At 45.0% G+C, this 21350-nt stretch overlaps 1 protein-coding gene and 1 pseudogene across 8 annotated transcripts in view; one reads left to right on the top strand and one right to left on the bottom strand.

Annotated features, from left to right (window-relative positions):
• The window catches only part of Acsl5 (acyl-CoA synthetase long chain family member 5), a 41557-nt gene extending 33770 nt beyond the window's left edge, over positions 1-7787 (bottom strand). For 3 of the 8 annotated variants that reach the window (XM_076835238.1, XM_076835241.1, XM_076835244.1), the window contains exon 1: positions 5421-6068. Coding sequence is in view for 1 of the 8 variants with exons in the window: in XM_076835234.1 (XP_076691349.1) it covers positions 3233-3242 (10 nt within the window). In the remaining 7 variants the exon portion in view is untranslated. Of the gene's footprint in view, positions 1-3232; positions 3364-5420; positions 6069-6313; positions 6356-7545 lie in introns of those variants that run through there. The other 5 variants (XM_076835234.1, XM_076835239.1, XM_076835245.1 and 2 more) reach the window with 5 other exon arrangements.
• A 10091-nt stretch (positions 7788-17878) lies between these two features.
• Positions 17879-20031, top strand: LOC143637761 (guanylate cyclase 2G-like; annotated as a pseudogene).
• The last annotated feature ends 1319 nt before the right edge of the window (positions 20032-21350 follow it).

The raw sequence follows: 21350 nt of genomic DNA, 5'->3' as shown, positions 1-21350 counted from the left end.
TCAAAGGGGCCCTGAACATGCATCTTTCGACATTAACTCCAAGTAGCTGAGAACAGAAGCTGGTGTAACATTCTGACCTTTGAACCTATAGATTGTACCTTCCCAACCACTCACCAGTGCCTGGGCACTTAGGCCACCACCACATGTTAATCAGGTGATGAGACACAGGTTTGCTTTCTTCACCCAGGGCCCTGGTTCCCAGCCTTCTCTGAAGCACACACATCCTGTGGGACAAGCATGTCCCCAGGCAGATGGGATAATGGCCTCCTTGTCATTTCTACAAAGACTCCACTTGCAGGCAGAGCAGGGAGTCAGCAATACCAAAGGGAGCCCTGTTAAAACCCTAGCGGGTAGCTGAGCAGTAATTTCCATACCATGGAGAAATTCCCTCTGATTGTTTAAATAATTAAAAGGAAAATTGAAAAGCTAAGTGATTAACCTCCCGCATCTCTCTCTTCTAGCCCAATTGCTAGGCTGAGCCCAACAGCTCCCCAGTTTGTAAGACAGTGGCAGAGAAGGGGTGAGATTTAAGTTTGGGATGGTTCCCTGGCTGCAAGCGGACACTCCATAATGAATCATTCAGGAACTCCAAGCACAGCCATGGGTGATCTCTCTACTGCTGAGTTGCACAGGAAAAGCGACAGGAACTAGAACACAGGAGGGTTGTGAAAAATGAAGCCGGATGAGATCTTCCTCGGGTTTGGATCTCATCGAGGCATCCTGTGATTCGGTGGACATCTCTGTGACAACAGGCCCCCTGTGCTGTGAACACTTGAGCAGGGAGGGTGTTCTAGCTTCTGGATTCCAAGTCACCTAGCCTAAAGCCCAAGGTACAGTGGGAACCCATGGTCACTGCGTCACCTCCTCCCTTTGCTTACCACTGGCAAAAGTTCAGAGAAAGGCAACTAGGGAGGGGAGCACATTAGAGGAAACTGGTCGCAGAACTCAATCCCACACGGAACACAATGTGCTCCTACACTCAGAGGGGGACGCAGCCGAATCTCCCTCAGGAATGCCACAGACAGGGGCTTCACCCCAGTAGGGTCTACACTAAGCTGCTCCACCTAAATGAGGTCACTCACAATGCATGCACTTGGGCATGAGAGCACCTACTACGTGCCAGGCAGCATGCGCAGCTTAGAGAAAGCACACTTGGAGTCCCTAGTCTCACAGGAGATAATGTCAATTCCCAGGCAGTCACGATATTTGGAGATGAGTGCTCTGTGGGATGCACCTCAGTTTGTGCAGCCCTCGGTAGACTTGAGAAATATGTGTATGACGAGGCGTATGTACCTTCTGCCCTTTCAATGTGCTTATGCAACAAGGCAAACAAATATCTCGGACTTATCTGTTCAGCACTGTGCCACGTGTTGAGGGACAGACAGAATATACAGCTCCTGACTCTGGGGGCTTCTGGATCTATCTTAACAGGAAATATACTTCCAGGATAGATCAGTGTGTGGGATGAGCTTATAAGTTTGAAGAAGGGAGAGGTTAATGTAGGCGGGAGTAGATTAAGATAGCTGTATGGGATGCTAGAACCTTAAGGATGTGTGGTCCTCAACCTCTTGGCTTTATAGCCAACGGGCTCTTTTCCAGGCGCAATCAAAGATGATGATCACACCCATGTCAACCAGCATCACTATCACCAAATCATCTTTCCCAACTGTAGTCTGTGTCTTATCCACCTTTGTGGAGAGACCAGTCATCCCATTCAGTTGGTTGAACCAAGGTGGACAGGAAGGGAAGCACTCAGGTGTGGCTAGAGGCATGAACAGAGGAAACGTGGGAAATTTGGTGAAGAGTTATTTCTAATGGAGGTGGAGGGTCTGTCTTTAGTTGAAAGGGATAAAGAAAAAAAGAAGAAGCCCCCATGAAGAATGAATGAATGAGACAGTAACTGAGGCCTGGTGAGGTCATTGTACCCTGGAGTCAGTTTGAATTGCAAACACCAAGACACTTGAGGGAGCCAAGTGTTGGCCAATTGAGTTGAGTGATATTTACTAATTCATCCCTGGTTAAGTCAAATACCCAGGGTCTCTCCACTCAGGCCATTAGCATAGGGGTGGAGCCACCCATGGGGTGATGACAGGAAGTGACAAGTCCCTCTGGCTTTCAGTTTGACACAACCTACCTTGATCCACCACTGTACTTCAAACCAACCACAGTCCAACAGCCCCACCCTGAGGAAAACCTTGTCCAGTTGAACATCCCCAAAGGGCATCTCAGACCTCTTGCTGACCAAGCAGATTATGAGAGATCCAAGGTAAGGAGATCCAGTATCACAGGTCCCCTGAATTTGATAAGAGGGTCTGTAAAAAGATAGGCTGGACAAAGTGCTAGGTCCCCGTCAGCTCTGCCAGGGTAAAGACTGAATGAGGCAAGAGGTTATAAAAGAGGCCTTTCCCCCTCGATTCTCTACAGAATCAGTCCAAATGCTAGTTGGGCCAGACCAATGGTCAAGAATCACTATTCAAAGTATAACAGTTAGTTTAGTGCAAATATTCTCTTTTCCAGAGGCAAACTGTCAAGGTCATCACCTCTCCAGATACCAGAGTAATAGCTCTATCACTTACCAGGTGTGTGAACTTGGGGAAGTTACTTGATGTCACTGAGCATCAGTGTCCCTCAGTGGTACACAGAGGGGATATGGTGTGTATAGAATCTGGTATATTATCAAGCACGTAGTTAGTCCTCAGTAAAGAGTAGCTTTCTTTTCCCTCTTCCATTTACCTTAACTTTCTTTTCCCTCTTCCATTTACCTTAACTTGATATTTCAAGTCCTTGTCAATATCAGATATTCTGTTATGAAGATGTTCTGGAAGTTCAGAGAGGAGCGTGGTCATCACTCCACTTACATGCAAAGGTCGAAACAACTCCTCATTTCTATTTAAACAGAACACTTCTATTTGGAGGAGCCATGGCCTATCTCTGAGCCACGCCTTCCTCCCTTTCCTGCATCCTCCCACAAGCCACTCAAACCTCATGGCTCTTAGAATAGATCAATCCAAGAAGAACAAGAGATCTACGGTCAGCTCCGCCAAAGAGGGTTGACACTGTGGCCCATACTGCTGTATGTGGGTTGTCTGTCCTTCCAAACTCCAAAAACTCATTTATTCAACCATCAGGAATCAAGAACCCAGGAAGTGCTAGGCCTGTGCCAGGGGGAAAAGCAAATGAGACAGTCCATTTCTGATGACAGGGTGTGAGGTTACGGAAAGAAGAAACAGACCTGGACACATTTGCAGTGGAATATCTGGAGAACCCTAATGGCAGCCCGAGTGGCTGGAGCCAGCCTTGCTGATCAGGATACGGCCAGGCCAAGAGTCATCTCTGGCTGCACCCAACTTCTGCTGGCCAGGCCTATGAGACAGACACGGCAGGCATTACATGCTAGGTTTCTAAAAAATCGCCAAGTCCTTGTTTGGGAACTCACCTGCCCAAAAGGGGGACTGTTTTCTTCCTCCCTCCCTCCCTCCATTTTTTCCTTCCTTCCTTTCTTTCTAATTTACATAACAACAACAATAACAACAAAATCAACCATTTTAAGGTGAACAGTTCAGTGGATTTAGTACATTCACAATCTGAGGCAACCACCACATCATCTAGTTCCACAGAATCTTCATCACCCCAAAAGGAAACCTTGTACCAATAAGCGGTCACTCTCCATTCTCCATTCCTCCCTCCCTGCCCAGTCTACTTTCTGTCTCTATAGACTTAAGATGAGAGGATTTCAAAAGGTTTACTTCTGCCAGATTCTTATTCTTCAGCCTGTCATGAAATTAGACTCATTAGTAATCAAGGTGCAGATCATCTTTGGAACAAAATGAGCCAGAGTTCAAATTCCACCTTCAACTGAGCCAAAGTGTGAGTCTGTTTCTAAGCCCCATTTTTCTCACCTAGGACATAAAGTATCTACTTCACAGGTCAGTTTTGAAGATCAAAAGATAAAGACCCCATAGAACACTAAGTATGGTGCTGCCCATAGAAAATGTTGGATGAATGGTTGTTGTAATATTTATGGTTCTAGAAAAAAAAATGTCAGCTTGAAACACTTAACAAATATGTGAATAAATGTGTCCAGGTCACCACACATGAAAATTTTTTTTTAAATTAAAATTGCTAGGAAATATGAAGGAAGGATAACCTTATATGTGAGCAGATAAAGAGCAATGTTTTAGCATCAGTTTGCCTGTTACAGTTTGATAACTTGCTTGCTATGTGACCTTAGGGAAGTTGCTTCACCTCTCTGAACCATTTTACTTTTTTAACCATAAAAATGGTTAAACAATCCATCTCAAAACATTGCCTGTATGTGTACCTACTGTGTACCTGTGACTCCACTGCATGTATAGTATTTAGGTAGAAAATGCTTTGCTGATATTGGAGGTGTCTTTGCCCTGGAAAATGATGATGTGATCTTGGAGAAGACTCTTTTTGGTCAAGACCTAGCCAAATGCTTGGCTAAAACATTTGATTTGATCTGGATAATGTTCCTTTTCCTTTTAAAAACTGATCTGCATGTTTATCTGGGGCCTGCCTCCTCGGAATTTTGCTAGCAACCCTACCACCAGCCCCTCACCACATACCAACCACTATCTATGTTACCTGCTTGCTCTCTAGATACTATTCCTTTCACTATGCCAAGCCCAGAAGTGATACTGGCAACATTTTATACCTCATCTCTTCCAAGATCTACTCCGTTTTCACCTCAAATACCTGTCACTGAGAGGGGACCACCACAGAGTAACTCCATGCTAGAGTATAGAGGGAGGGATCAAGCAAAATCAATTATTTCACTTATATTTTTTAATACTAAATTAGCCTTTTATTTTTTTTTACTTTATTTTTCATTTTATGTTATAATTTATTTTTTTTACTTTTTAACATTGTGCTTCTGTTTATAGAATACAAACCACCTACACATTGGAGTTTTCAAGTTGATATCCACAGAAGGTAACTAAGGTCTAACTTGCAAAGCCCCTTCCTAATACTCACTCCCTGAAGATCCTTCCAGTTCATCTTAGGTCTAACCTGCAGTCCTACCCCTGAAAAGAAATCCAACTTCGTTCAGAAACTGCCATCAGTCTCTTTCATCTCAGTAGTCCCATTCATCGACTCTGACCATGAGAGGGAGTCAAAGGCTGATGAAAAATGAGGGTGACCCCAGCCCGCCACAGGGGAGACATGCCTGATGCTCAGGCCCACCAAAAGAGGGGCAGGAGGAAGTCTCGTCCATGCCCCCCACTCCCCTTCCCCTCGCCCCTCCTGAAAACAGAGGGCTTAAAGAGAGCGTGATAAGCACGTGGGACAGAGCAAGCCCAGAGCCCAAGCTGCTTTGCTGGAGTTGGGGGCCAGGATGCCCCTGCCACATGCTCCCAGGACCCCTTGCTGATCACACCCCTAGATGTCCCCCTTACCCTGTGAAGGGCTGAACGTCTTAGTGCTTCCAGCGAACGGGGCTTCCTGGGTCCAATTTCCTCCTGTCCTGTTCCCTCAGCCCTGGTTCCTCCAGGGACAGGGAGGCTTCAGAGCGTCCATGCAGGCAGGCAGCCTGGCTCAGAGCACCCCCAGGTCTGCCCTGTCCCGAGCCGGTCTGCATGGGGCCATGGCCGGCTTTCTAACGTGCTCGGGACTTCACTTCCTGGTTTTTCTTTCACAACTGAAAGTGGAAGCGTTCTGAGCAGGAGGAGAGGAGCCGCCAAAGTTACCCTGGCTCCTCTTCAAAGCCTTTAACCCCAGCCCCTCAGGGCTGAAACAAAGCCAGCTTGCATCAATGCAATCCACCCTGTCCCCCGTGAGACTGTCTCTCAACTAAGGCAGAAAAGCCAAATTAAAACGATTGGAGGTGCCCCCAGACGACAACGAGTGTCAGAGAGGCGGAGGTGACGTTGTCCCTGCTAAATTTGCAAGACAGAAAAGTCCAGCTTCAGGGATCTCTGCCCGCAGATCCATCCCCAGACGGTGTCACCCCTTGCTCCAAGTTACCCCTCTCTCCAGACCCCAGAGTTGCTGGCCTCTGTCCCCAAAGCTATTCCCACAAAACCAGCAAAATAAATAAGCAAGGCAAGAATGACGGGGGCAGGGAGCCACTCAGTAGGTTCCTTTTCCTCTGACACATCGGCTCAGCCTCTTGCACCTCCAAATTGAAGTGAAAAGTGCACTTGGCCGCCTCTCTGACTCCCCAGTATTACCAGGATGTGTAGCAGTCTCCTTTGATTTGCTTAAGGCTGTGGTGGCAGAGCTGCCATCCCCAGATGTGGGAGCAGAAATAAGCTCTCCTATCCCTTCCCACCTGCTCACCCCACCAGACCTTACAGACACTGCAGAATTAAGCAGCATTTGTCACAGTCTTGATCCTTCCAGGAAGGCTCACAGGAAGTTCAGTGGGAGCCTGCTCTACGCTAAAGCTAGATTAGAATTTTTTTTACTCTCAACAAAGAGGAGGTTCTTAAAGCCCCAGATGAAAAATCCAAGGTGATCAGTACTACAATCTCAGAGAATATACGGTCTGGCCCCTTGGCCTCGCGGGAACCCCTTTTGGACAGGAGAGAAAGATGAAGGACAGTCTGCTGGCATTTTGTCTTGGAGGAATATTTAGCCTTAAGTTTCAGGAACTCAGATTCCTCCAGAGGAGTGCAGTGGACAGCAGAGTGAATGTCAATCCTCAGTCACTAATAGCACTGAGCTCCTCTCCAGGTCTGTCTTCCTTTACCATCCAGAGGCAGGACTCAGGGTCAGCAGAAGAAAAAGCCTTATTAAAAAAAACAAAATTGATTTCCTCCAAAATGGAATGCTCAAGTTCAGAAAGGTCTGTGTTTCTCCAAAGTCTCATCAGCACTGTGTTCCTAGCCAATCCTCTGGACACAGGAGTGATACTCTTGAGATTCCAGAGAAGAAAGTTTTGACAACACACAAGAACTCTGCATCGTGGAGCAGGCTACAGAGACAGATTGATGAGGACTCAAGTCCAAGCCACACCACCTCCTGGCTGTGTAGCCCAGGCTGTGCCACCTCACTACCCAGAAATGTTTAATCTGCCTATGAAATGGGGATGGCACCATCAACCTTACAGGCTACCTATTTTACCATCCTTAGGATGGTCCCCTGTACTTAATAGAATGTCTGCAAAGATTCCCTTCTCTTTCTCCCTTCCAAATGAGAATCTCTAACATCAGCAGTTGGGCGAATAGCCTTTCTACTCAGGCAGGGACAGAAATTTCTGAATGGAAGATGAAGAAACCCACATCCTGGTTTTGTCTTTAACCTCTAAAGGCTTTAATTCTGTTTTAGTGCACTTACTGGAATTAATGTTTCCTTCCAATTCTTTCTGCTGCTCGCATGATGTCTCTGCCCCTTTCTAATTGATTTTTATTTCTTTGCTTTCCACACAAGTCAGCAGAGATGACTACTCAACTGAATGTAATTTCACATGATAAAAGAGTCTTACACTGAGAATGGACACATGTCCCATCTTCTTCCCCCAAATCCCCTGCAGCCTCACTAGAGACATAAAACAGAGCAGGTAGGATTGTTCCAGCTTACCTTGTAGGAATACTCTCCCTTCCCGGGTCCAGGAAATGTTCCCAATCACAGCTGGCTGTCTTGGTTCAGCACCACATTCAGCCGCCCCTTCCCTTTCCACGGCTCCAGGGACTGGATTACATCTGAAGCCACCGTATCCTGTCCTGAGAGTATCCAACAAGCTCCCTGGAACCTTTGAACCTGTTACAACAGAGGTCCAAAGGTAGAAGTTACCTGTTCAAACACTCGTAGTAACTTCTGGCAGAAGTGCAGAATTTGGCAAACGGTTAAAACAAGGAATTGTTATGCAATGGACTTAAGAGGAAAAAAAAAAAAAAAGAAGAAGAAGAAGATGACAGCCTTCAGCTCAGAAAGCTAAAGTTGAACAAGACATACCTTTTGCAAAGCCCATACTCTGGGGGAAGAGGAGGATGTGAACAAGGCTTTGCATTTGCTTTTCTGGTACAATCTTTGGGAATGAGATAGGAAGAGGAAGGTCTAGATCACAAGAGGAAAAAAGTACTCCTTGAGTTTAGGGTAAGAGAAAATAGAGAAGCCACTTGAATTGGCTCCAGCTATACCATTAAGATTCAGGCTATTAAGATTCAGACTGAGCCGAGGTCTGCATTTGGAGATCAGCCTTTTCCTAGAGGGACTAGTGTCCTCTGCAGGATGAGAACATCTGCCAGACAACCAAATAAGCTGAGTCAGTCTGAAGTCTCTTGTGAAGACTGGGAGACAAGTTTCAGTGTGAGAGCACAGAATCGTGGGCACAGCCTGTACCACCCATGGCCTAGCAATGCCACTGGATGAAGTGGCATAGCTGTCACCTCATGCTGCGGTTTATCCTTTTTCCTTTTTCCCTGTGGAAGTCACTAGTCACTAGTCTCAATTTCAAAGTCATTCAGATCACAAGGCATCCATCCAAAACAGAAACACCGCCTGGAGATGAAATAAACCCTGCAGACCATGTGCACCCTCTCTTATACAGGTGGTCAGTGAGGTCTTTTCAGGTGCAAGAAGTCCCTGAAATCACACAACCAGGTAGTAGTCAACCCAGTCCCTGATGAGGAGCTCCAACCACTGAGGTGCCTTTGTCCCTCTATGGTGCTGCCCTGTTGATCACTGTACATCTAACCCCCTGCAGGCCTCCGAAGCCTGAGCACTCTTTGTATACCAGGCCTGCAGAAATTTGGAGGGTGCTGTATTAGGTTTCCTCTTACTATCTTTGGTCAGGTGGCCAATATCTAAGTCAGAAGACAATACCACTTCCTGTGAACTCCTGCAAGGAGTGACTAGCATATGAACACCAAGGTCTTAGGCCAGATTATTCAGCTCTCCAGTGCATTACTGTCAAAGGTCACCCCAGACCCTCGTACCAAAAAGGAAAGGGCTTCTAAGAAGTGACTGAAGACAACGTTCTGTGGGCACTGGGGGCCTGAGCACCACTGGATTGGACGGTTGCCAGGTTGTGTAAAGTCACAACCCCAGACACTTTCTGGCACCATATTTTCTGGAGAGCAAGATGCGCCCAGTCAGTGGCTCCCAAACTGCAGTGAGTGTCACAGTGCCCTGGAGGGCTTGTTACAACAAAGTTTGCTAGGCTGGTGCCAGTTTCTGGTTCAGCAGGTTTGAGACAGGGCCTGAGAATCTGCATTTCAAACAATGCCAGGTAAGAGGGTATTGTTATTCTGGGGGCCACACTGGGTCCCCACCAGGAGCATCATTGTTCCACGCTGCTACTCTGCCTTAAATGGGCCCAACTACTGAAATGTCAAAGGGGATTGTGTTTGGGGTAGACTTGGCTATGGTGACCCTGTAGTTGGGAGGACAACTTGACATTCAGTGGAACTTATTATATGCTGAAGGAGAGAGGTACTATTGAGACCAGTCAGCAGGCTGAGTCCCAGAGTAATGATTTGGCACCTGCAAGAAGCACAGTCGTTCACTGACCTGTTTCTCCTCTACATGAATATAAACCAAAGCCATATAGTATCACAACTAGGTGGGTATGGGTGTCAGGCATGTCACTTGACCTAACAGTCTTCACTTCATTCTTAAGGGTACCCAAGACTCCTAAAGGTGAAGCAGTTGGCTGCAATGCTGCACTGACTTAGTGGGAGAGGCGAGTCCTGAGCCCAGGTCTGCAGCATCCCAGCAGGCTGTGCCTCGGTTCCATAGCCATTGTGTCCTGCGGTGCTTCTCTTCAAAAGCCACGTATTCCATCACACTTCCTTGCGACATGCTTGGTTCCTCCCTCCTTTCCCCCAATTATATATATTTAGAATCCAATAATTTTTTTTTAAATTCCCTTTCAATTTGAGCATTCTGTAACCTCTAAAAAGTGCAAGCCTCCTTTTTCTTAGGTCATTTGCAAGTGATGTGCGTGAGGTGTGGGGTGTCTGACCAACAGCCTCCATTCTGACACTCTACTACGGTAAGCTGCTTGGAAGGGCAGTACACCCTCTCCCCCTTGAGCCACATTCCATACACAATGGTTCCAGAATACTAGAGGCTCACATTCCAGAGTCTTGTAACATAGCCTGGAGGTAGCCAAGATACCTTTTGGGATAGGGGCTGGCAGATCTTTAGAATCCAAAAACAAAAAACAAAACAAAACAGGTTTCCTATAGGTTTTGAAAGCAGGGGAAGGCAAACAATAGCAAGCCGACTTACATACACCACACAGCTCCTTCCAGTTTATTAAACTCTTCCAGACTCTCAGCACACCTGTGAGGTGTTAGTGGGGACAGTACCTTCAACAGCCAAACCTTCAGTGGCTGATGGGAGCCAGGCCCTGAGAAAAGTATCACACTCAATCAGATGGTGGTTACAGATTGTGAAAATGAGAAAGTAGAAGCCCAGTGAGGTTCTGTCACTCTTTGGAGATCCTATAACTTGGTAATGGGGTGATGGTGGTGGTAAGGGTGGTAGGGTCAAGGATAATTTCTTGATAATTCCAAGCTATTTTGGAAAGGCAAGCGATTTTTATCTTGTTCCCCACAAAGTGACATTCTTTTTTTTTTTTTTTAGAGAGAGAGAATTTTTAATATTTATTTTTTAGTTTTCAGCGGACACAACATCTTTGTATGTGGTGCTGAGGATGGAACACCAGCCGCACGCATGCCAGGCGAGCGCGCTACCGCTTGAGCCACATCCCCAGGCCCCCAAGTGACATTCTTTATGGAGTAGAGTTGTTACAGAGCAGGCTGGGAGAATAAGTCCTAGTGTTATTTAAAGATTTTAGAGGCAAAAAAAAAACACCAGATTTTAGAGTTTTAGAGGCAATTTCCAGATTCTAGGAAAGGCTAAACCAATGAGGTCATTATAAAGGAAAATGAAATTTCTCCTTAAGAATCCACCCTAGGAATCTAAAGGATTCACCTTAAACCTCTAGATTCTCTGCTTGAGAGTTTTTTCATTGGATTCAGGTTACAGAACAACAAAAATGATGGGGATCATTTCAGGTGAAGACAGAGAAGAGAGTTGGGACAAGAAAAGGGAAAGCACAAGACATCACGGTAGCTGGGACATGGGGTGTGGGGGACACTGATTTAGGAAGGATTCAAGGCTGTGTTGACGGCTGATCCAAGTCAGGCAGTGTGGCCCAAGAGGAAGGAGAAGCAGAGTCCTAGAATCTCTTCATGTTGACTCAGCAATGCTGGATCAGACAGAGAGGAGGTGAGATGGCCTCCCTGGGCTTTGCTGACCATCAGGGCAGAGGCTGTGACCACATGAAGTGGGCAAAAGTAACACTGCCGTGAACTGACCTTTAGCTTCCCACATGGCAGGGCTGACTCCGACGCTTATCCTTCCACTGAGATTATGGAAAGGAAGGGGCAAAGATCCTTGAACTCTCTCTCAACAAGGGTGCCATAATTGGCCATCAAAATTCCATCCTCTTCCTGGTTCTCCGATATTTCAAAAAGCTAATGGCATTCAAAGTACAGCTTCTGGGGTAGCAATCAAAGGTTCTCACGCCAGGTCCTCTGAAGGCTTCCTAGATGATCGTGATAGTGAGAGCTTACCATAATGGTGGCATCCCTGTTCCAAGAGACTTGCCTGCAATATCTCATTTAATCTCACAGCAACCCTAGGGACAATTTATTGCTGCTCTTTGGAAGAAGACGACAAATTTTTCTTGGAAGAAGAGGCCAAGAAACTTGCCCAAGGTACAGGCTAACAGTTGGCAGTCTCGGGGTCAGATATTGAGCTCAGGTAGTCTCGGGTCCAGAGTCCAAGCACAAATCCATGATTAAGCACCCTCTACTCCATGACCTCCTTGTGATCGTGTGTATTTATATATGCATTTATCTTTAGAGTTTTCATTTGTCTCTTCAAGAAAATTAAAACTGCTTGCTCTAAGGAATAAGGGTCCAATACTAGCCTTATGAACCCGATGCCCAAGGTGGAACAATAGCAGCCTTCCCTCTCCTTTGAAGAATTCCCCTCCTTAGAAAGGTTTCCCATTGGCCTGGGCAGCCTTCCTGTGCTGAGCTCATTTCCCACATAAAACCCTTGCTTCACCCAACTGGAGGGGCCAATGCACCACATGTTCTAGCTAAGAAATCTCTCCATTCCCAGGTCTTTCTTCTTAGTAGTGCCTACAGCTCCATTGTTGGCAACCATGAACTAGGGGAGTTTCACAGAGCTCAAGGGGAAAGCTGACTCTACAGCTCAGTTCTGTAGCTGCTCATTTCTCTCACTCACTGACAGTGATAGCGCAGGTATGCATGTTCTTGAGATACTCTTACTCACTCTCTGTGGGAAGGAAGTGTTACCCAAGCATATGCACTTAGTTTACAAGAATGATACTTGCACAGATTGCAATAAAACATTTCCCCCAACCTCAGCCACACACCTCTGCTTTCCCAACGTGCATGTGTGTGGAGACACACACACACCACACACACACACACACACACACACACAGAGCAAATGCCTTGCAGTCTTAGAGCTGAGCTTCTCAACTGGTGAGCCATGGTACATGGGTGGGCCAAAAGATACTGATCTACTTTCACATCAAGGGTGGCTAGGTGAATTCATGAACAGTCTCATCTAAGGTTTTCATTATGTCATGTGATATTATAATTCTCAGTGTCTTGGAGTGAACAAGATTGGAATATATGACACAGATGACTTGTTCCATTATCAGTAAGAGCTTCCCAAGGGCAAGATCCAGCAATCCTGTATCTGGGTATGTATCTAAAGGAAATGAAATCAGCATGCAGGAGACATCATCTCCACTCCTCTGCTTTGCAACATTATTCACAAGAGCCAAGATATGGCCGCAACCTAAGTGTCCATCACCAAATAAATGGATAAGAACATGTGCTGCAGATATGCAATGGAATACTATTTGGCCATAAGAACAAAATCCTGTCATTTGTGACAACACAGATGAACCTGGAGGACATCGTATTAACTGAAAATAAGCCAGGCACAGAAAGATCAACTGCAGGACCTCATTTATATGTACAATTTAAAAATGTTGAGCAGGGAGCAGAGGAGGCGAGATGTTGGTACAAAGACACACAGCTAGATGAGAGAGAGAAGTGCAAGAGATCTATCATATAGCATGGTGACTACAACTTATGATGACATACTGTACTTCTGATAAATGCACAATGGATGCCAATTGTTCCCATCACCAAAGTGGTAACTATGTGAGTTAATGCATTTGTTAGTGGATTGAACTATTCTACAATGTATACACATTTTAAAACACCAGGTTGGACAGAATAATGCATAGAATTTTATCTGTGAATCAAACTAGAAGAATCAGATGGAAAGTGTAAAGGTCTCAAGAGAAGCGTCAAGCTAATTCAATTCTCAGAACCTTCAACAGCCCCCATAGGAAACTTCAATATTGCCAGGGATTCAAAGCAGCTCAGAGAGTGAAGATTTAGATCTGCATGATACAGTACCATTACCACTAGCCACATATGGCTCCTGAGCACTTGAAATGAGGCAAGACTGAATCGAGATGTGTTTAAGTGCAAAATACCAAATCTTGGAGTCTCAGTGGAAAAAATTAACATAAAAACTCAATTTGAAAAAAATTGATTACAGATTGAGACAATAATTAGGATATAGTAGGTAGTAATCCCATTGCTCCTTTCACTCTTTTAAATGCATCCACCAGAAAGTTTTCTATTTTTGTTTGAGCAATGATGATTTGGAAGACAAGAGTCCTTTGATTTATTGAATATAAATGCAAGGTAGTATTTCCCAGTGGTGTGACAAGCATATTATAGCTGCCCCAGGTAAATTTTTTCTTTCCAGTGACCAGCCGGAGCTTATCATCCTACCTGATGTTTCACAGATTTTATAACACACACACACACACACACACACACACACACACACACAGGTATTATGACAGTTATATATACACATATATACATGACAGTTACATATGTGTGTGTGTGTGTGTGTGTGTGTGTGTGTGTGTGTGTATATATATATATATATATATATATATATATATATATATATATATAAAATTTAAGTGTATTTTAGAGGCTATAATTCTGGGCATCTTCAGGAACCTGTGGCTGTGAAGTCTTTTACCTGTTCCTCTGGTCACCATGGCAGCAGCAATTTGTTCCTTTGGGTTAACAGAGCGTCCATCCCACAGAGTTCATAATATGCTCGACTGCAATACCAGGCCCTTATAATAGAACTGCTGCTGCTCATTGACTGTCACCCCATGCCATGCACCAGGTTGTGTGTTCTACGTCTACTACTCCGTTTGATGCTCACATAGGGTCATCAGGGTAATTGCAAATGAGGAAAGTGGGATTTAGACAATAACTATCCAAGCCAGCTTCAGCCTCATTTCAAAACCTGAGCTCCCACCCTTTCTGCTGCACTGCCTCCTACAGCCCGGGCACTGGAAAGCAGGGGCTCCCGGCAGGAGGCAGGAACATGCACGTTTTGAGGGGATGGCAACACCTCGCTCCTCCCCAAGCCTCTAAGAATATCATCTCTGCTTTTTGGCCTTGGTTCCCCGGGGAGAGCTGCCCTCAGCACTGGGCTGGAGAGCTAGCTGGGAGCCTTTCACACAGGCGAAGAGGAAATGCCAGGAAGTGGGAGGGCCTCTGGTGTCTCCAGACAAGAAGCTGAAGAGGGTGGAGGAGTCAGAAGGGACATCCTGCCCCACTCTAGATAGCTGCCCACTAGAGAGAAAGGCCAAAGGCCACTCCGGGTGACACACAGATCACTAACAGGCACAGATGGACAAAAGCATAGCATCACAAGAGGCTATAAGATGTAAAGGATATATTCTATTTGCTCAGTATTTGTGCCACTGTGACAACAAAGGAATTCTAGGAAAACCTAAATTGTATGGAAAGTGGCTTGGAAAGTAATTACATCACTATCAATCACTAAGAATCTTTGAATACCAAGTACCTGGAGCAGGCATTCACCTCTCCTCCCTTCTCCCTTCTGAAAGATTTTGCTCTTCATGCTAGAGTTTCATGTGAGAGGAGAGGAGCAGTTATCAGAGAGATAGGAGCAAAACTACAAAGTAAGCCTGCACACCTGTAATCCCAGCAACTTGGGAGGCTGAAGCAAGAGGATTGCAAGTTCAAGGCCAGACTCAGCAACTCTAGTCAAAAAACTAGACCCTCAGCAAGATCCTGTCTCAAAATAAAAAGGACTGGAGATGTGACTCAGTGGTTAAGTGCTCCTGGATTCAATCCCCAGAACTCAAAACAACAAAACAAACAAACAAAACACAGGACCATGAAGTAAATATTAAGAAAGCTAGCATTTAGACCAGACCAACCTATTAAACTCCAGGTTTAGCTTGCCAGGAGAAACTTGTGTTGAAAGTATTGACTACAAGACCCAGATTTTCAAGAGCACCTGCTCAGGTTTCAAAGGCTCATTCCTTGATTAGGTGTGAGAAGTACAAGGTAAACATCAGATGGCTGAAGTACCCAGGAAACAGGCAGGGCCCCTGAGAGGAAGGGATTCTCTACCCCATGCACAGGTCCTTGTAGAAACATGACCTGACCTTATCTGTCAGCCAAGGTCAGTGTCTTCCAGGAGTGGTATGTACCTGTGGTTACCTAAGGGAACAGGCTTTGAATCCTGAGGATTCATTTTGCTGCAGACTTCCCAATTCAGGCTTTATTCCACTTCCTAAGGCTTCTGGAACCTTTGCTGAGTGGAAACCTCATTTTCAGAGACTGTGAACAAGTATTTGCAAGAAGACACAACAGCAAAGTCTGAGTTCACACCCTGACAGGCAATAGCCACTTTTACCTGCTTTTATTTCTGGAATGGTGAGTGCAAGATGTGCTCTACCTTCAGGAGTGCTCCTGTTAGAAAATGTGCTGTTATCCATCCCAGCCTGACACCTGATAGTATTTAGTTAGAAATCTACCCAGGTCCTAGTATCTTAGGGCAAGAAGCTGATAAGGTCAGAGGTCCATGTCCTCTGTCCTTCCCCACTTAACTGTCAAGGAAACTGAGGCTCAATACTGTCTCATTGACTTGGGAGAGCCGAGGGAACCATGTCTTTCCCCAGAACACACCAGGAGATGAAGGGGTGTGCTGGTTACCTTTGCCTGTTCCTTGGACCATTACAGAGTCCTCTTAGTGTATCTTGTCTCAGTCCAAGTAGGCCACACACCTTTTTCTGCCTCTCACCTTCTCCAATTCATTTAACTGCCAGGTTTCCACTATGATCAGGCCACTGATTTACAAAGGGAGGCCAGGGGTAAGCAGGAAGAGAGGTTGGGCAGCTTAGAGGCCTATTATCCTGGTAACGGCTAATCTTATCTGGTCTGGATGCCGAACAGCTGGCCCTAGACCTGGTTTATGGCCTAAGCTGGTCAGCATTCAGGAAAGCATAAATCAGCCAGAGAGCCCTCCCTGAATCCAGTAGCTAGGTAGCAAAGGCCTAGCTCACTGACAAAGGAGCCACCTCTGAACCTCCGCTGGCCAAGCTCAGGCTACGTTTGTTCCGAAGTATCCTGGGATGAAACACGGCCTCTTCCATCAACCACTGTGGTATTGGCAATTTGTAAGCATAAGAATTTCCCAGAAGGGAAGAAGACTGGAGAAGAGAAATGGAGAACAGCAAGACCCCTCTGGCAGCCACAGTCCTACAACTCCCCTAGCCTGGTTTTAACCTCAGGCATTTCCACTCCAGCCGATCAAGCGAATTGCACAAATTGGGCCTGTAACTATGGCAACAGTTTCCAGCAGAGGATGACCATTACCCGAACTGCTCCATCTCTGTCTCCCTCTTCCTCTGAGGGCAAGGTGGGGGCAGGGGGGAGTGGAAGGGACTGAGCTCAGCAGAGCGCAATTAGGGCCCACAGAGGTAAACCAGGTGTCTAGAAGCAGGAGAGCCCAGATCAGCATGGGGTGCTCCAGACCTGAGGACCTAAGGGTTAATTAAGGAATTGAGTTTAACTCCCTTTGATTTTACTCCACAAGTGCAAGTCTGTAGGGTTTATTTTTAATCAAAACATTCAATTTCTTCCTTAGTGCAAAGACATTAAGACAAAAAAAATATAAAACTAAGGCAAATAAAATATCCCACCCCCATGATTCCCATCCCCTAAAATAACAATTTAACGACTATGTGATATTCAATTATATGGATTCGTTACATATTGTTTAACCAAGCCCCTACTATTGGCTATGAAGATATTAGTTTGTGGCTAATACCTGAGTGTTAGAAATAAAATTTGATTCTATATGATCATATGATCTTATTTGTTTAGGATAGACCCTCAAAATTAGAATTTCTGAGTCAAAGATACACATATTCTTAGGGTTTGTGAATGTGTATTGAAAAACTGCTATCATCAATCCTTCTAGCAGTGTACCTCTGTTTCTTGAATTCTCACACCAACATTGAACATCATTGATATTTTCTTCTGCTTTGGCCATGCTCACTTGTAAGCATTTGAGAATACAAAATGCTTATTACAATTAATATTAATCTGTGTGCTTAAAGGCCCAATGCAGTGTTACATCTGCAACTCCAAGAGACCCACACTGTTCCTGGTTTCAAAAATTCTCATTAGAAAGGCAGTTTGAAAACACTAAGAATTAAAGATCATCCAGAGTGGGAATACAAATTTTAAAAGCTTGTATGGTAGGGGAAGACGGGACACCAAGGGTGTAACAATATATTATCTCTAGTATCCTAGGTTTGAGACCATGGCTTTCCAATGACACACCCATTAACAATGCTCCCTTATTGAGTTTCTACCAAATGTGAGGGACTATGCTAATTATGTAATCTCATGATATCTTTGGACATCATCTGAGCGAGTGTTATTATGCTCATGGTGAAATGGAGGAAACTGAGGCACAGATTTAAATGATCGCCCAAGGTCTCATACATCTGATAGAATACTGTGGATCCACCTGCAGTGCCAAGGAGACCCTTGCTCTTTTTATCAACCAGGTCCGGGGAGGACACATTTCTGCCCTGTTTGGACCAGCATGCCCTGGAGCAGCAGAGGTACAGTATACTGTCTACTGCAAACTTTAGCTCTTTCCATTGGAAGAGGTAGTCTTGATGATTACAGCATAGATGTGAATAATCTCTTGGCAAGGATCATGTTATTTTAACAATAGCTGTGTAGTTCTTGGGAACCATTTTTTATTTTAGATATAATTAGAACAGTTAACATTCTCTTTTAAAAAAAAAGCCTTTCAAATAAACAATTGTTAGTTCTCATGTGCTCTTACTCTGCCTACTGATTGTTGATAGTTGGAACTTGGTGCTGTTGTTTATGACTGCCTTTATTCATTTCAGTGTTGTCAGACACATGGCTTGGAAAAACTAAGAGGAAAACCAAGGCGTGGTGTTTTTTGTTTGTTTGTTTGTTTGTTTTTGGTACTAGGGGTTGAACTCAGGGGCACTTGCCCACTAACCCATATCCCCAGCCCTATTTTGTGTTTTATTTAGAGACGGGGTCTCTCTGAGTTGCTTAGTGCCTTGCCATTGCTGAGGCTGGCTTTGAACTGGTGATCCTCCTGCCTCAGCCTCCTGAGCCATTGAGATTACAGGTTTGGGATATCATGCCCGGCAAGGCTTGGTTTTAAATATAAAGTTATCAATTGTTTGAGCAGGTTTTCCTCTGGTGTGTGTGATAAACTATTCAGGGATGATGCAAGTATTTGGAAGACCGAAGTATGACAGATTGCTTTAAACTCAAGCAAGCAAATAAGGAAAATGAGTGCTTTGTGTTTGGTTAATGGAATTAGCTGGGTTGATGTCCTCAGCTATCATGACATCTGAGAGATGTTGATGTGCAGAGTGAATAGGAAGGCGCTTCACAATCTCATTCCCCTCCATATGTAGAATTCTCAGTAGTTGGTGCTGTACAATTAAGTTCAAGTTTAAATTTGCATCTTGGTGTCTCCTGCAATTCCCCCCTTGACACATTTCTAGTTGTCCAAGGTCTACCCATTCTTCAAAGTCAACCTCAAGTGTCCTGGGGCTTTTCTTCAGTAGCCCCCTCACCCTCGATATCCCTAATTCCTTAATTAAAAGTAATGTATTACTTTTCAAACTCCTATAAATATATTGTCTATAAATTTTGGAGGGTATATTTAATTCTAGAACTATCTTTTATATATCTTAGTTCCCATACTAGTCCATAAGCTCCTTTAAGAACAAATTCTCCAAAGTTCCTTGTCAATTATGAGATCCTAAGACAAAATATGTAAATAGAGAACAACAAAAAAAAAAAAAAAAGAAAGAAAGAGTGACTGAGTAGCTATGAACGTGGGTTCTGGAACCATATTGCCTGAGTTTCAATGCTTCTGCACTATTTGATGGCTATATAACTAATCTCTGCATCTCTACTTTCATCTTCAAAAAAGTTGAAATAAAATACTGAGTTCTTAGTAGAGTTCTTTGCACATAGTGAGTGGTCAGTTAACTCTTGTCTTTATATCTCTTGTCCTCTGAGGAATTGCATCTACAAATTGGTTCCAAGACATTCCAACATTCCAAAAGAGAGGGTCCAATAAGACCCCCAGACTTCCTGAATCTGAGGTTTATGCAGATACTTTACTGTGAGGTTTGAGTGTTGCATCAACTCTATGGCGAAAAGATGTCCTCTTGGTTTCTTTCAAGGGTGCTGGTTTGCTGGCTTCTGAGTGGAAGATCCCTGTTTGACTTTGTTGGATCAATGGCCAAGTTGAAGAGCCATTTTTTGTATGATACTTGCGTGACACTTGTGCCATCCAAGCAGGAAAAAGGTGATGTGCTTCAGAAAAGGTCTACCTTTCTGAAGGTTTCCAACCTAGGTCTCTCGTACCTAGGTTGGAAACACATTGGGTTGTTTGGATGCCACTCTGGGCCTCCTCCTGGGATAGTGGGAATGAGCTATGGAGGGTTGTGGAGATGAACTAAAATCCCATTTCACCATCACAGCCAGCATGAGACACACCAGCAGTAACCCAGTCCTCCTTCAGGAGGATCTCAGAAGCATGTCACCAGTCGCCAGGGGAAAGTAGGAAAGAGATTTTCTTTGCTTATATTCAGAGCATCAAATAGGTTGGGCAAAGTTTTTGAGTACAATTAAGAACTCTTCACTTTGCCTAAAGTGCAATCTCAGGTGCTATAGTGTAAGTTCTAGAAGTATATTCCAGGTAAGCCAGGTCCTGGACTTTGGTAGCTGTTCAGAGCTTGGGCTCTGGAGACAGACACACTTAGCTTTGATTCCTGCCTCTGACACTTTCTTGCTGTGTGCTCCTGGGAAGTGCCTTAACCTCTCTGTGCCTCAGATCCCTCACCTGTAAAACGGAGACCACCATCCTACCTCCCCTCTAGGAAGGCAGGGATTAAGAAAGGTCACATGTGACACAGGAGCAGTGCAGTATCTGGACAGCAGGTCAACATAGGGCAGCAGATATTTTTGTGGTGCTGCTTAGAAGACTCTCTTTCCTAGCACGGGTTGGTCACTGACTCCTTTCTGATCTTCAAATCAACTAAGCTCGTTATGGCCTTGGGACTGTGGGATTTGCTTATCCTTCTTCCCAGAGTGCCACCCAATGCCACACCCTACCCAGCATTCCTCTTGCTTTCCAGATGGGTCCAGTGCCCACCTCCTCAGAGCAGCTGTCCCTTGCTATTCAATGCAGAGCTGTTCCACCTCCCCCACTAATGAGAGGCTTATTTGAGCTCTTCCATCCTCTGCTCTGTGAGTCCCAGAGGGCAGGGCCCTTTGCGGGGCTCACTGCGGTCTCCGTGTGTCTTGTCTGACACATGACTGGAGCTCAGATAAATACATTATAAATTACCTAATTTCAAAAATAAGCCACCACTTCATTTGTGTGTCTCCAGAATAAATGATGATGTGCTTGCATGGAATGAGAATACCATGGCTACGCCCACCCCCGCCCATTTCAGCTCAGAAAGTCTGAAAGTTCTGGATTCTAGGTCCTCTGTGACCTCCTCTGAGCCAATGTGAAGCTGCTGAGTCACTGACAAGATCTTTTGTTTTGATATTTTGAGTCAATTAGATGAAAGAAACTGACTCACAGAAATAATCTCAACGCATTTGGACTTGTGCATTGTAGGGGTGGAGACTGCAGCAAAGGCTAATTTCCATGAGGCAACAGCTGCCGAGTTGTATGCTGCAGGCTTGTTTTAAGAAGTCTACACTCTGGGACTAGTTGAGGAGCCTCTATTTCCTGAAGCACACTTAAGGAAAGAGAAAGATTGTGTCTGCTTTGGAGTGGCTTTAGGCTAGGCTTTCAAAAGAGAGTGGTGTGTGTGTGTGTGTGTGTGTGTGTGCACGTGCGCGTGTGCATGATGCAGCTGACCAACTCTG

The sequence above is a fragment of the Callospermophilus lateralis genome, chromosome 15, assembly GCF_048772815.1.
Source record: "Callospermophilus lateralis isolate mCalLat2 chromosome 15, mCalLat2.hap1, whole genome shotgun sequence".
In the NCBI taxonomy this organism is placed as follows: Eukaryota; Metazoa; Chordata; class Mammalia; order Rodentia; family Sciuridae; genus Callospermophilus; species Callospermophilus lateralis.
This window is presented reverse-complemented; position numbering and strand designations above follow the sequence as displayed.